The 14,125-nt window shown below is 44.8% G+C and overlaps 1 protein-coding gene across 2 annotated transcripts in view; it reads left to right on the forward strand.

Moving 5' to 3' along the window:
* Positions 1–10,452: 10,452 nt before the first annotated feature.
* The window catches only part of Pigh (phosphatidylinositol glycan anchor biosynthesis class H), a 29,939-nt gene continuing 26,266 nt past the window's right edge, over positions 10,453–14,125 (forward strand). The window contains exon 1 of one of the 2 annotated variants that reach the window (XM_052185581.1): positions 10,453–10,696. In XM_052185581.1, coding sequence (XP_052041541.1) covers positions 10,517–10,696 — 180 coding nt within the window. In that variant the 5' untranslated portion in view covers positions 10,453–10,516. The remainder of the gene's footprint in view (positions 10,697–14,125) is intronic. The other variant, XM_052185580.1, reaches the window with a different exon arrangement.

Below are 14,125 nucleotides of genomic sequence, written 5' to 3' on the forward strand. Positions count from 1 at the left end.
TGTGAGGCTGGAGAGATGGCTCAGTGGTTAAGAGCACCAACTGCTCTTCCAAAGGCCCTGAGTTCAAATCCCAGCAACCACATGCTGGCTCACAATCATCTGTAAAGATATCGGACTCCCTCTTCTGGAGTGTTTGAAGACAGCTATAGTGTACGTACATGTGATAAATAAATAAATCTTTAAAAAAAAATCCTGGGTTTTTAAAAAAAACATACAAATGCACTTTTAGCACCCATTATAATCATGAAACTAAATTTTAAGAAACAAACACACACAAAAAACCATGGAAGTTCTTTTGCATTGGCCTGCCCTCGAGTGTGATTGATAAATCCAGTGTGTTCCGTGGTACTCCGCCGGAGAAAACTTCCCTCTACCAGCAGGAATCAGTTTCAAACAGGACTTTGGTTAGAGATGGAACCTGTGTCAACTTCCCCCTCTGAGTCCTGGACCCCGTCTGCCTTGAACATGTGCTGTCCTGCTTTCAGTGAGTTTGAGTGTATCAAGCCAGGTCTGGATCCATCTATCTCCCCGGGCTCTTAGAATCCTTTCTCCTCCTCCTTTGAATAGATGCCTGAGCCTTGGGGGAAGAGGTCTGCAGAGGACATCCTACTCGGATGCCTGTCTCTATGGCCTGTGCGTGGTCTGGCTGTGCTCTCAGTATTAATTCCCGTCTCCTGCGAGATGCTTGTCTGCTGACCATTGATCTCTGAGGTTTTTGCTTGACACCCCCAGTTTTTCAGATCCAGTTTCACTTGGTTGAGTTTTCTTTATTAACTCTATTTCTTTCTTAAATTCCACATTAATGACTTGAATACTCTATTATTTCATTCAACTATGAGTGTTTTCAAAGCCTTCCGTTAGGCATTTATCCATGTCTTCTTTAAGACCGTGGACACATTCATGCTTGCTTTTTGAAGTCCTTGTCTTGAGCTTCAGCCCATGCTTCCTCGGGGCCTCTGGAGGAGGCATCTTATCTTGCGTGTTCCTGTTTGTGTTTCTGCGCTGGGATGTGGGCATCTGGACTTAAAGCTTTTGGCTTAGGTCTGGTCCCTTAGAGATCATTCTTTGCTTGCTGTTACCCATTCCGGACTCTAGCCGAGAGTGACTGGTGGCTGTGGGTCCCTGGTAGAGAGGGCTTCTGTACATCAGCTGGGGTCACAAAGGAATGGAGATGGGTCAGAAGAACAGACTGAAAGGGCGACAGGGGGACCTGGGGTCTACACTAGGAAGTGCGATCCCCAGGGGTTTAGTCAGAAAATGTTGCAGAATAGAAGTACATCCAGGTGGTTGGATACACCATGCAATAGCAAGAGCAGTGTCGTTCAACCGATGACCAAGCATTTCAAAAGTAGAAGGCAACTGTGTGCTCTAAGCTCCAGTAAGAAAAGCTTTCAGAGTGGTGCTGCACGCCTCTGATCCCAGCACTCAGGAAGCAGAGGCAGGTGGACCTCTGTGAGTCCGAGGCCAGCCTGGTCTATAGAGCAAGTTCCAGGACAACTAGGGCTACACAGAGAAATCTTGTCTTGAAAAATAAAGCAAAACAAAAGAATGAAGAAAGGAAAAGCTATCACAGGAATAATACCAAAACAATAATGAAGACTAAGAAAATACTGACATCAAATACAAACAATTGCCAGGTGGAAATGTTTGTTTGTTTGTTTGTTTGTTTTTTAAAAGATTGAAACACAGAAGGATGATTTTCCGTCTACTCAGTCTTTGTGTTGATAATATTGGTTGTGTTGACATCCAATACAATTTCTCACCACATCTGAGGACATCTCATTCTGACTTCACGGGGCAGATCTCTCCCAGGGACATCTTGTCACTGTACAGTTTCGAAGTGGTGAAATATCTCTATGACTTACTGGGGCTTAAAGATGTTCTCAGTGTCCCATGCACTCTGACAGTCACAACTAACACGGCATTGGACACGGTCCATTGCCAGGGCTCCAGCGGGAGGCGGGAGGGCAGCAGGGCTGGAGGCGGGAGGGTATGGCGGTGAATTCATTCAACTGCTTAGGCTCCTGGCGGATAACGCCCATGCTGCACCTGCCCAAGAGCTCTCTGGATTCTCAAATGAAAGCCACACATACACCAGCCAGCCAGCTAATTTTGATAAGCCTTGACTAGCTCAATGCCTGGGCACTTCTAAACCTCCCCGCAGCTAGCACACACTTCCCTCCATTAATCCTGGCTTAACACCTTCTACACCTATATTTTATCTGTGTTGCCCTGTTACCTTCTAGGCAGCCCCCCCACCCCTCCCTCCCCACTGCATTCCCTTCCACCTATGATCTCTCTGCCTCGGAGTCATGGCCATTCTCCTCTTCCCCGCCCCCCCCTCTCCATCCCTTGCCCTTCCCCCTTGCAATCTAAAAGTCCTGGCCCATCTCCCTGCCCAGCCACTGGCTATACAGCAACTCTTTATTATCAATTGAAGACAGCTGGGGACAGGTTGGAAGCACGGCTTTTGGGAGACAACACATTAGAACCAATTCCCAACAGAAGGGCACGTCTCTCTGCTGTTCCAAGGCTTGCCCCCGGAACCTGAAGCATGAGGTAGTCCTGTGGAACTAAGTTCTCCACTTCTGGGAACTTTGTTTGTTTTTTGGGGCTTTTTTTCTGGTTGGGGGAGCAGCGGGTTGAGATGGGTTTCTCTGTGTAATCCTGGATGTCCTGGAATTTGCTCTGTAGACTACTCTGGCCTCTAACTCACAAAGATCTGCCTGTCTCTGCCTTTCAAGGGCTGGAGTTCAAGGTGTGCACCACCATTGCCAACTTCTGAGATTTCATACTTCTGGATAATATCAGAGCTAAATTGTTTGTGGGTATGTGAGAGGGTCCTTGTCCCACACTGCTGCATTTAGGCGCAGGTGTGTTTTGTGTTTGAAGAATATGGCAGAAGAAACAGGCCCCAGGCTTAGTGGTTTTAGAAATGGCTGAATCCTTTGTTAAGAACACTGGTTGCTCTTGCAGAGGCCCTGGATTCAGTTCCCAGTACCCATGACAGTTTGTAATTCCAGTTCTGGGGGATCTTCTGATCTCATTGGGAACAAGGCAAATATAAGACCACTGATATATACATAAAATAAAAATAAATAAATCTTAAAGATAGGAGAACCCAAAGAAATGGTTCATCATCAGTCACTGACTCCTCGACTCTGGCATCTCCATTCTGGAACGTAGCAGCAGCTGTGGTTAAGAACATTTCCTGTTCTTCATTAGGTCTCCAGCACTACGTGGTGATTGTTTCACAAGCATTTACACCTTGAGTTCCAGGGGTCCCAATACCTTCTTCTGGCCCTCAGAGACATCAGCCATGTACATGGCACACACACACACACACACACACACACACACACACACACACACACGTAGGTAATCACTCATGCACACAACACAAAAAGTAGAAATTTCCTGACTATGAAAAAAGATTGACTCAGCACCAGAAAGAACTAATTTTGTTTGTTTTTATTTATTTATTTGCACCAAAATCTCAAGAGAACCTTCCAGTGGTTTTCCACGCAAGTGCAGAATGCCCCCACTCCTCGGTCATTACAGCTATGCTTTCATCTGGCTATTCAGAAAGCCATTCATGACTGAGCTGTAACAGGCCTCCAGACCTTAGCACAACTGACTCCACGATGAAACTACTATTCAGTCCATAAAACTCAGCAGGGAGACTGCAGTATCTGCCAAAATGAAAACAAAGACCTCACCCATCAAAGTGTACCAACCTTGCATTTGGCTTCTGACATCCTGCTTTGTGGCTGTTTTTAATAACTGCAGAATGTCACCTCAGGGTATGGTTTTTGTGTTTAAAAGCTCATCCTAAGAAAGGCTCAGGCTGGAATCCTGAACATTTGATGTAGCTGCCAGCCCGCTAATAAAAACTTTCTATTGGCTTAAACCTGTGTCCCGGCAGTCTTCCCTGGTAAACACTCCACAACAGAACAATTTCCCACAGTGTAAATAACTCTTCCCAGTGTTGCACTGTCTGTGCTCAGTGAACTCTCAGGCTTCTTCCCTCTAGAGTCTAAATACTGAGGATGGCCAAGGAAAAGACTTCCTCCTGGCTGAGCTTAACGCTGGCAGCTCCTTAATTAGAACGTGAAAGTTTTAGACAGTATTTATGTCCAAATCTTTTCATTCTAATGGTGAGGTGGAGCCAGGTTTTTAAAGTTCTTCAGGTGACTCAAACATGCTTTGAGATGGAGAGGAGCTGGTATTCAGAATTCTATGCCAGGCATAGTGGCTCATGATTTAATCCCAGCACTCAGGAGGCAGAGGCAGGCAGATCTCTGTGAGTTTGAGACCAGCCGGTTCTGTATAGTGAGTTCTAGGACAGCTAGGGCTCCAAAACAAAACTGAAAAAAATTCTTTCTGTGGGCTTGGTTCAGCACTTGGGGGGGGGGTGGTAGAGGCAGGGAAATCTCTGTTTGAGGCCTTCCTGATCTACAGGGCAAGTTCCAGACCAGCCAGGCTGCAGAATGAGCTCATAAAATTGAGCTGAAAGTGTAAGCAGCCCAACTGGCAGTAATGAATGTTCTAAAGAGACTCCTTTCTTTGATTGTCAAGCTATTAAAACATGGACCTCTAAGAAATAAGAATTTCCTCAGGTATCTTTTGCTGGAAGAAAATGTAGAATCCCTGATGGCAACCAGAGGAGGGAATTTGTCACCAAGAGAAAGATTCCAACTTGTCTGATGACCTTGCAGGAGAGACCTGGAGCTGAGGCTGTGGTGGTTGGGGGACCACACCTTGGCCAGACTACATAGTTATATAAGGCCTGCCTTCTCCTTAAGTTTCACTTTCACATTGGGACCATGAAGATGGACTTGGGGTGGTGGGGCAATTGGGGTCAGTGTCACTGGATCTCTTTGTCCCTCTTTCCAATGTGGCCATGTGTAATAAATCTCCTCTTTTTGCTTTTCAGTTCTGATCTATCTGAATCTACTTGTCTCTTAGGTTTAGGCCCACTTTCTCTTTTGTCTGTTTGGGCTTTTATTTTTTGAGACAGTCTCACTACATGGTTCAGACTGGCCTTGAACTCATGATCCTGACTGCCTCCACCTCCCTAGTGCTGGGATTTCAGGTGTGAACCTCACTAGGTTCATCTTTTTAAGTAAACTTTCCCATAACTCTGGATTATGTGGTTTAAAACCTTGTAGTAAGGGCTTGAGCTGTAGCTAACTCACTTAGCATGCGCAGATCCCTGAGTTTAACTCCCAGTACCACAAAAGCAAGCAACCAACCAAAACTATAAGGAAACCAAAAGCAAACCTAGCACTTTAGTATATAAATATTAAAGACATCCTGATAGTACAAGGAAACAGAACCCTTCCACATAAAAGCCAGATGTTGTTCCTTGAATTAAATTGAAACTATGAAGTGTCACTATTATAAAAGGCCACTAGGTGGGGTTGTGACTCCATGGAAAGTCTGTACTTTGTGTTTTTTCCTCTTCTCACCCCTGGCCTTCTCCCATACTCTGAGTGCATGGTATACGTGTATATGTATACATAAGTGTGTGTGAAGGTGAGGTGGCATGTGTGCATGTGTGTGTAGAATCCCCGTGTTAATATCAGTTGTTTTTCTCAATTGCTTTCCACCTAATATATTGACAAAGGATCTCCCACTTGGACCTGGAGCTCACTGACTTGACTAGTGTAGGTAGTCAGTTTGCTCTGCTGATTCCTGGTCTCTGGCATTCTGGATATGGGTGGACCATCATGTCCACCCAGCAAGCTGTGGATCTGAATTCTGGTCCTCATGCTTTTGCTCAGGCTGAGCCATCTCTCTGACATCCACTGTTTTCATTTATTTGTTTTGTGTAGACAGCATCTCTCTGTGTGCTCCCAGCTGTCCTGAAACTCAATGTGTAGACAAGGATGACCTCGAGCCCACAGAGATCTGCCTGCCTTTGCACCCTGCATAGGCCTGACCATGCTTTTGTATGGAGGAATGTGGATTTTGGAACTTTGAGAGCTGTGTAGTACTTTAAGTGGAGCTGAATGGGTCATGCTATTAGAAGCAAAGAAGACAGTGGTGCCGAGGGTGATTTTAACTGTGGGAGCCTGGCTCAAGAGGTTTCAGAGGTGAAAATTTCTAGTATGTGGCCTAGAGATGGTTCTTGTGATATTTTGGTGAAGAATGTAGCCACTTTTTGCCCTTGTCTGGAGAGTCTGCCTGAGGCTAAAGAGATTTAGATTAATTGTATTGACAAAGGAAATCTCAAAACACCCTAGCACAGACTCTGTCCTGTGGTTTACTCTTGTGAAGAGACTTTTGATCAGATGTAGCAAACTTAGAAAGGAAAAAAAAAACAAAACGTATGGTTCAAAGATTAAAGGGAGACCAGGAAGTGGAATGGAGCTAGATCCTGTGTTCAAAGATATTAAATGTAATTAAGGGAGTGGTGACTTCAGGGAAAGATCCCACCTAGCTAAACTTATTGTTTAAACTTGCAGTTGAACAAAAGATAGTTATATCATGCTATGTGTTAATATAACCTGGTTGGTTATTGTTTTCATTTGGACATAAGGAGATATAATTGTGTTTCAAATTCACAAGGGATAGATTGTGATGGTCATTCTCAGTTGTCAACTTGACTGCATCTGGAATGAACTACAGTCCAGAAGTGCAAGGCACACCTGGGATCCAGATCTTGAGGCTGGAAGACACACACTTTGGATCTGGATCTTGAAGCATAGTGGCCATGCTTATAAAGATCTTGTAAAAAGGAATTAAAGAAAAGCTTACACCCAGGTGTGGTGGTGTATGCCTTTAATCCTAGCACTCAGGAGACAGAGGAGGGCAGATCTCTGAGTTCAAGGTCAGTTCACAGAGCAATTTCAAGGTCAGCCAAGCTTAGTCAATGAAAGAAACTATGGAAAACAGAAAGCTGGTGAAGATGTGATTGAACCCAGGGGCCAAGTTCCAGTCCCAGCAAACAGCAGAACTTGGCAGCCTCTGCCATGTGGTTTTGGCTTTAGAGTTAAGAATAGAAGGGGTTACTGAGACTTGATGCTGGTTAGCTGAAACTAAAAAATTAGCAGTGATTAAATAGGGACTAGAATCACTGAGATGAAATCGTCTGGAAAGTGTTTTCTGAGAGCACAAAGAAGCTGTGTTCCAGAGATAGCCAAAGTTGTACCTTGTGCTGGCAGCTGGACTTGATAATGTATAAGAATCACCTAGGTAGTGGGCTGGAGAGATGACTCAGCACTTAAGGGCACTGCCTGCTCTTCCAGAGGTCCTGAGTTCAATTCCCAGCAGCCACATGGTGGCTCACAACCCTCTGTAATGGGATCTAATGCCCTCTTCTGGTGTGTCTGAAGACAGAGACAGTATACTTATATAAATAAAATAAATAAATAAATCTTAAAAAAAAAAAAAAAGATGACCTAGGTGGCACTCCTTTTAAAGGCATAAAGGGGACATGGAGAGAGGCTGAGGCTTGGCACTTGTAAAGGCCAAAAAGGCCATTGGTGAAGGTGCAGCCTCAGTGTCAGTTGAAGGCCCAGGACCAAAGGGGTCATGCACAGAAGTAGAGGCTTGGCACCATCAAGAGAACCTATACTGGCTGGTTTTGTGTGTCAACTTGACACAGGCTGGAGTTATCACAGAGAAAGGAGCTTCAGTTGGGGAAGTGCCTCCATGAGATCCAGCTGTGGGGCATTTTCTCAATTAGTGATCAAGGGGGGAAGGCCCCTTGTGGGTGGTTCCACCTTTGGGCTGGTATTCTTGGGTTCTATAAGAGAGCAGGCTGAGCAAGCCAGGGGAAGTAAGCCAGTAAGAAGCATCCCTCCATGGCCTCTGCATCAGCTCCTGCTTCCTGACCTGCTTGAGTTCCAGTCCTGACTTCCTTTAGTGATGAACTGCAACGTGGAAGTGTAAGCTCAATAAACCCTTTCCTCCCCAACTTGCTTCTTGGTCATGATGTTTGTGCAGGAATAAAAACCCTGACTAAGACAGAACCTATGAGCGGCTATTGATGAAAGTGCAGCCTAGTTGAAGCATAAGACCCCAAAGTATTGGAGAGGCCAGTACGATGGGATGACCACCAAGAACAGCAGCAGCTGTGGAATGGAGTCAGCTAGAGCCTATAGTGCTACAGAGGGCAGAACTGGAGAAGTGACTCAAGCATTTTAGAGGAGCCCAGAAGATCATGTGTGGATCCTAAACACTGGAACAAGAAACTGAGGAGTTGAGGTTACCTTAGAGACTCCAACATGTTAGAGATGGCAAAGTCATGGGATAACTGCTGAAGAAAGCTGCTAATAGGGAATGAGACCAACCCAAGAGAAAGAATTGTGTTGCAGTCAACAAAGCTGAAAGAAGCTGAAGATCAGACATAGAGACACAGAGTTTGGAGTTTGTTTAGCTGGGCTTTAGTCTTGCTTTGGTCCAGTATTTCCTCACTATGATGTTTTAGAATGGTAATGTATAACCTGTGATGTTGGAAGTATATGATCTTCTTTTTTTTTTAAAAAAGATTTATTTATTTATTATATGTAAGTACACTGTAGCTGTCTTCAGACACTCCAGAAGAGAGCGTCAGAGCTTGTTACGGATGGTTGTGAGCCACCATGTGGTTGCTGGGATTTGAACTCAGGACCTTCAGAAGAGCAGTCAGTGCTCTTAACCGCTGAGCCATCTCTCCAGCCCCCATGATCTTCCTGGAGGCCAGGTTGGGCTATAGCATGAAATCTTGTTTCAAAATACACTTCCACCAAAATTAAACAGAATGAAAGCTATAAGACAGCATTGTTTTATAAAATTATTTATTTACCTATGTATTTATCTGTGTGGGTGCAGGCATGCCATGGCTAGTGAGCACATGACAATCAGAGGACAACTTGTGGGAGTTGGTTCTCTCTTTCTACCTTGTACCGAACTCAAGTCCTCAGCCTCAGAGGCTGGTTGCTTTACCTGCAGAGCCCTCTGGAAGGCTCAAAACACAGTAGGCTTAGAACTACGAAATCCAGGTGTTTAGATACTGAAACAAGAGCTCCATAAAAAAGATTTTAAGAGCCAGGCAGTAGTGGTGCATGCCTTTAACCCCAACACTTGGGAGGCAGAGTTCTGAGTTCGAGGCCAGCCTGGTCTATAAAAAAGATTTTAAGAGCTCAGTCTGAGCCTGTGGAGTCGTCAATGAAATTATTCGATTACATTTGTCTCTCCATTATTCATATTTTACAGTGACTCAAGTTCTAAGAATAAATTCACCAGTAGAAATAATTACCCATCATCAGAAGTAAGATTACTTCTTGGCCTGGTTCTTTTAAAAACTTTAGAAAGTGTGGCAAAGAGGCCTAGTAGTGGGCTCCCCAGTTGTCTTTCCCCACTGAACAAGTACTTGAAGAACCAGCCTGCCTCTCTTAGGCTTGAAAGCCATCTTACGGGGAAGGCCAGCTAGGTTCGTTCTTGTTTATGAGCAAACCTGTTTTTCAAGGATTGAGCTATGCCCCACCTGTGACCCTAACTACAAACGGTTCTGTACTTCCTGTTCCAGGAATGCAATCATGCCTTTGTCTCAAAAAGTTCTTTATAACCATCTCACAACTTTACCTTGTTAGGTCCAGCTTTGCAACTGTGTGTCTTTGTTCCAGAAGGGACTTACTTGCTATGCCTATCCCTGCTCCTGTAACCCCATTTTGCCAGACAAATCCATTTAGAAACCTTCCTGCCCCTGAGCTATAAAAGCTCATCTCCACATCCAAAGCTGGATCTCTGGAGGAGTTAGCCTGTGTATATGAATTTTAAAAGCTTGCTTTAATTAATTTGGCCATGATGGTTTGGGTGGTGGTCTTTCTCCTCCCATCTTTAGGATTAACATAATCTTTAACAGCTGAGCCATCTGCCCCACCCAAAACTGAGCCTTCGCCCACCTTCTTTTTCCATGCATACTAGCCTCACTAGTTTTTTGATTCCTGTGACTGAAACCCGTGCCAGCCTCCAAACTTTGCTTTTTCCTGGTCCTTCTTTCTGGAGATTTTCTCCCCCAACTCCCCACAGAACAGTGTAAACCTTGTAGGTTTAGTGAGGAAGACCTAGTCCTTCTTTACTGGTCTGAACTTTTTTTGTCAATACTACTACTTAAGTTACATCTATATCGTTTTTTTCCTACTAGAAAAGAAGCTATGTGGGGACAGAAACCTTCAGTACCTAAAATCCCTTCCCAGGGGAATAAATGTGTGAATGAATGAATGAATGAATGAATGAATACACCTGCAGACCATTTTGGGGTAGTCATTCTAGCATAATAATATAAATGAGTCAGCTGAGTGAACAGAGATCTTAATCTGTCCAAAACTGGTGCTGTGATTCTGGGGAGTTGGGGTTACCGACGAACTGGGAGAACCAGCTCCAAGCCCTTGCCCTCAGTGAGCGACTACGGCTGCGCGGAGCGCGTGGAGGGCAGGGCTCAGCCGCTTCCGGAACGCTCGGGAGCCAGCGAGACTTTGAGCCTCCGGGTGGGCTAGAGCGGCGCGACCGGCCGGCGTGTGCGGCCATGGAGGACGAGAAGAGCTTCTCGGATATTTGCGGCGGCCGCCTGGCCCTGCGGCGCCGCTACTACTCACCGTACTGCCGCGAGTTCGGCCTCACCTCGGCTCGGCTGTCGCTGTGGTCGCTCACCGCTGTCACCTGCGCGGTGTGGCTGGCGGCCTACGGGCTCTTCACCCTGTGCGAGGTAAAGGCCGGTGCTCGCAGCCTGGAAAGATCTGGGGGCTGACCCGTGGGTCCGGGAGGGTGGGGACTCCTGTCCTCCCTCCGCAAGAAGTCTGTGCTTCTGGACGATCTACCACAGTGGGCCACTGGCCCTGCTCATTCATAGAGCATAGCTCCTCAGAGAGCTCGCTGCATCCTCCTCCATCACTCCTGACAGGGTACCACTGCCAACGGATAGCAGGCGTACGACAAAATTACAGAAAAGTTTTTGCCTCCACAACTGTGCACTATAGTATCTCCTCCTAATATCTGTTTCTCAAGGCCAAGTCTACCACCTCCCCTCTCCCAACCCTTCCCCAATTTAAGTGCATTTTCTAAAGAGTTGCCAGATTTCAGACACGAGTGTCTTCTGTGCTCAGTTTCCAGACTTTCTAATCTTTATTTTTCCTGAGCCCAATTTTTTACATAGCTAAGATGAAATTAATGGTTAAAATATTTGAACGTCAAATGCTGTTATTTTGTGACAGTTCCCAAGTAAAAAGAATCATCCAATTGGCCCTTGTTCAGGATGAGTTCTAGTTTTAACTCCCTGTATAGCCCTGAAATGAAAATATTATTCCAGGTATGGTCTTAATAGAGCTAGTACACCAGAACTGTTTATTTCTGTAATTTTCATATTGTTTGTATTAAAACATCCCTTAGCTTTTTTCTTTCCTTTTTCTATTATTATTATTATTATTATTTTGGCAGGGTCTCAGTATATGTAGCACTGGCTCCCTGGAAGGCTCTATGTAGAGCCTACCTCTGTCTCCCTAGTGTTAGGATCAAAGGTGTGTCATCATACCTGGCTCAATCACTTATGCCATCAAAGTGTGTGGCAGAGCATAATAATTTGCACAGATGTAGATGAAATTAAGTCCCCTAATTTAGGGTCTGGGAAATGGCACAGTAGGTAATTGCACCTACTGTCAAACCTGACCACCTAAGTTGAATCCCCAGAACCCACATGATGGAAAGAAAGAATGGATTAAAAAAGTTGTCCTCTGACCTCTATACAATAAATAAATAGTATGGGCTGGTGTGGTGGTGCACATCTTTAATCCCAGCACTAGGGAAACAGAGGAAGGAGCAGCTCTGTGAATTCAAGGCTAACCTGGTCTACATTACTAACTCTAGAACAAACCAAGGCTACACAGTGAAATCCTGTCTCAGAAACAAAACAAAACAAAACAAGCACAAATAGTATTTTTAAAAGACTCCTAATCTTTACCAGTTTATATTTAAAAGTGTCTTAACAGGTCAGTTGAAGTTATTAAACTGACCTAGTCCTTTCCCAAAATGTATAATATAATTGTATTTTTATTCTTTTCTGTGGGGGTGAGTGGTAGGGTCTTACCATGTCGCCCTGGCTGTTCTTGAACTCACTGACCTGTAACTCAGAGGGATTTACCTGTCACTGCCTCCCAGTGCTATCACTAAAGGGATACATCACCATGCCCAGTTGAATGTTAACGTCAGCCTATGTTCCAGATACCTGTGCAGTTATCTGAAAGCAGGAACAAATATTTATTAATTACCCAGAGTGCCAGCTATTTTTCTGAATTTCTTATTTCAGCCCGGTGGGGGGTGGTTTATAAAGAGTAGTAATCTAATAGCCTTGACATTGATAAAGTGACAGAACTGGGCTTCCAACCTGGAGCTGCCTGACTTTGAAATCCTTTCCGTTCTGCTTTGGTCTCACAGATCTCAGGCAGTTGCTTGGTTTGTTTAGAGGCAGGGGTCTTGCTCGGTGGTTTAGGCTGTCCTCAGACTCGGCTTCCTCCTCTCTCAGCCCTGAGGAGGGCTGGTATTACAGGTGGTGCCCCACACCCAGCTCAGAGCTGTTCTGTAGCTCCCTCCTGTACTCATCTCTTGGCATGGACACCCAAATGTCCCCCAAACGCAGAAGTAATTGTGCTCCCTTACATTACTCCAAGACTTCCCTGGGGCTCCGTGTGCAAAAGTTCAGGTCTTTGCTCCTATTCAAAATCATTCATGAAAGTGATGAATATCTCCAGTGGAAAGAATTCTCAAAGGAGCCCTTCAGATGCGTGGTTTAACCCGACTCAGGTGAGTGTATCCTTAGAATTCTGCCCAGGAGAATGGACTTTGGGGTGAATTATCTTAACAGAGGCAACACAGTATTCTAGACTTTTTTTTTTTTAAACCAATCTTGCATCTAATAAACCTGTAGATTTATCTTGGCTTTCTTCCACAGTGCTTATTCAGTTTGGGCGGCTTACATGACACTGCCCTGCACCTGAAGTTAATTAGTGGAAAGTAGATATTTCTGGGTCATCAGAGGCCCAGTTCTGACTCCTGTTTACCAGCCAGAAATAATTGTCTGCACAGAAGTCAGCAAGCTTTTTCTTTAAAAGGCCAACTTAAGTCTTTAGGCTTTGTGGATCTCTGTCCCATATTCTTTTGCCCTTTTATTATTTAAGTTTTATGTTATGTGTATGGGTGTGATGCCTATGTGTTTGTCTGTACACCACACATGTGCCTAGTGCTCAAGGAGGTGAGAAGAGGGTATCAGGTCCCCTGGAACTGGAGTTATAGACAGTTGTGAACTTCCATGTAGGTGCTAGAATTTGAACTCAGGTCTCAGGTCTAAGATCAGCCAGTGCTCTTAACCGCAGAGCTATCTCTCCAGCCTGTTTTTTGTTATTTGTTGTTTGTTTAGATATAGGGCCTCACTGTGTAGCCAGTGTAGCCTTGTCTGGCTTGGAGCTGGGTGTACAGTCCATATCCACCTGCCTCTGCCTCCTGGGAGCTTGGATTAACATGAGCCACTGCACCTGCTTCTCTTGTTCTTCCTTCAACCTTGTAAACAATGTTAAAAACCATTCTTTGCTCAAAGTGGGTGAACAAAGGTGTGTGGCTGAACTCACTTAAGATTCATGGTTTTTGTTGTTTTTAAAGATTTATTTATTTGATGTATGTGAGTACACTGTTGCTGTTTTAAGACACACCAGAAGAGGGCATCAGATCCCATTACAGATGGCTGTGAGCCACCATGTGGTTGCTGGGCATTTAGCTCAGGACCTCAGCCCCTGCTTGTTTCTTTTTTGATAAACAGTTTTTCTTTGTAGCCCTGGCTGTTCTGGAACTTGCTCTGTAGACCAGGCCTTGAACTCAAGAGATCCACCTGCCTCTGCCACCTGAGTGCTGGGATTTAAGGCATGTACCACCATGCCTGGCTGGTTTGTTTGTTTTGAGACAGGGTCTACTATATACCTTTGGCTGGCCTGGAACTCACAGAGTTCCATCTGCCTCTAACTCCTAAGTACAGGTATTAAAAGTGTAAACCATCATACCTGTTCAGTTAAGATTACTGCGATAGGTAGATGTTACAGTTTAGATTTGATATGTCCTCCTAAGGATTTAAAAAACAGAACAAAACAAAATGTGG

Source organism: Apodemus sylvaticus, chromosome 6 (genome assembly GCF_947179515.1).
Source record: "Apodemus sylvaticus chromosome 6, mApoSyl1.1, whole genome shotgun sequence".
NCBI lineage: Eukaryota > Metazoa > Chordata > Mammalia > Rodentia > Muridae > Apodemus > Apodemus sylvaticus.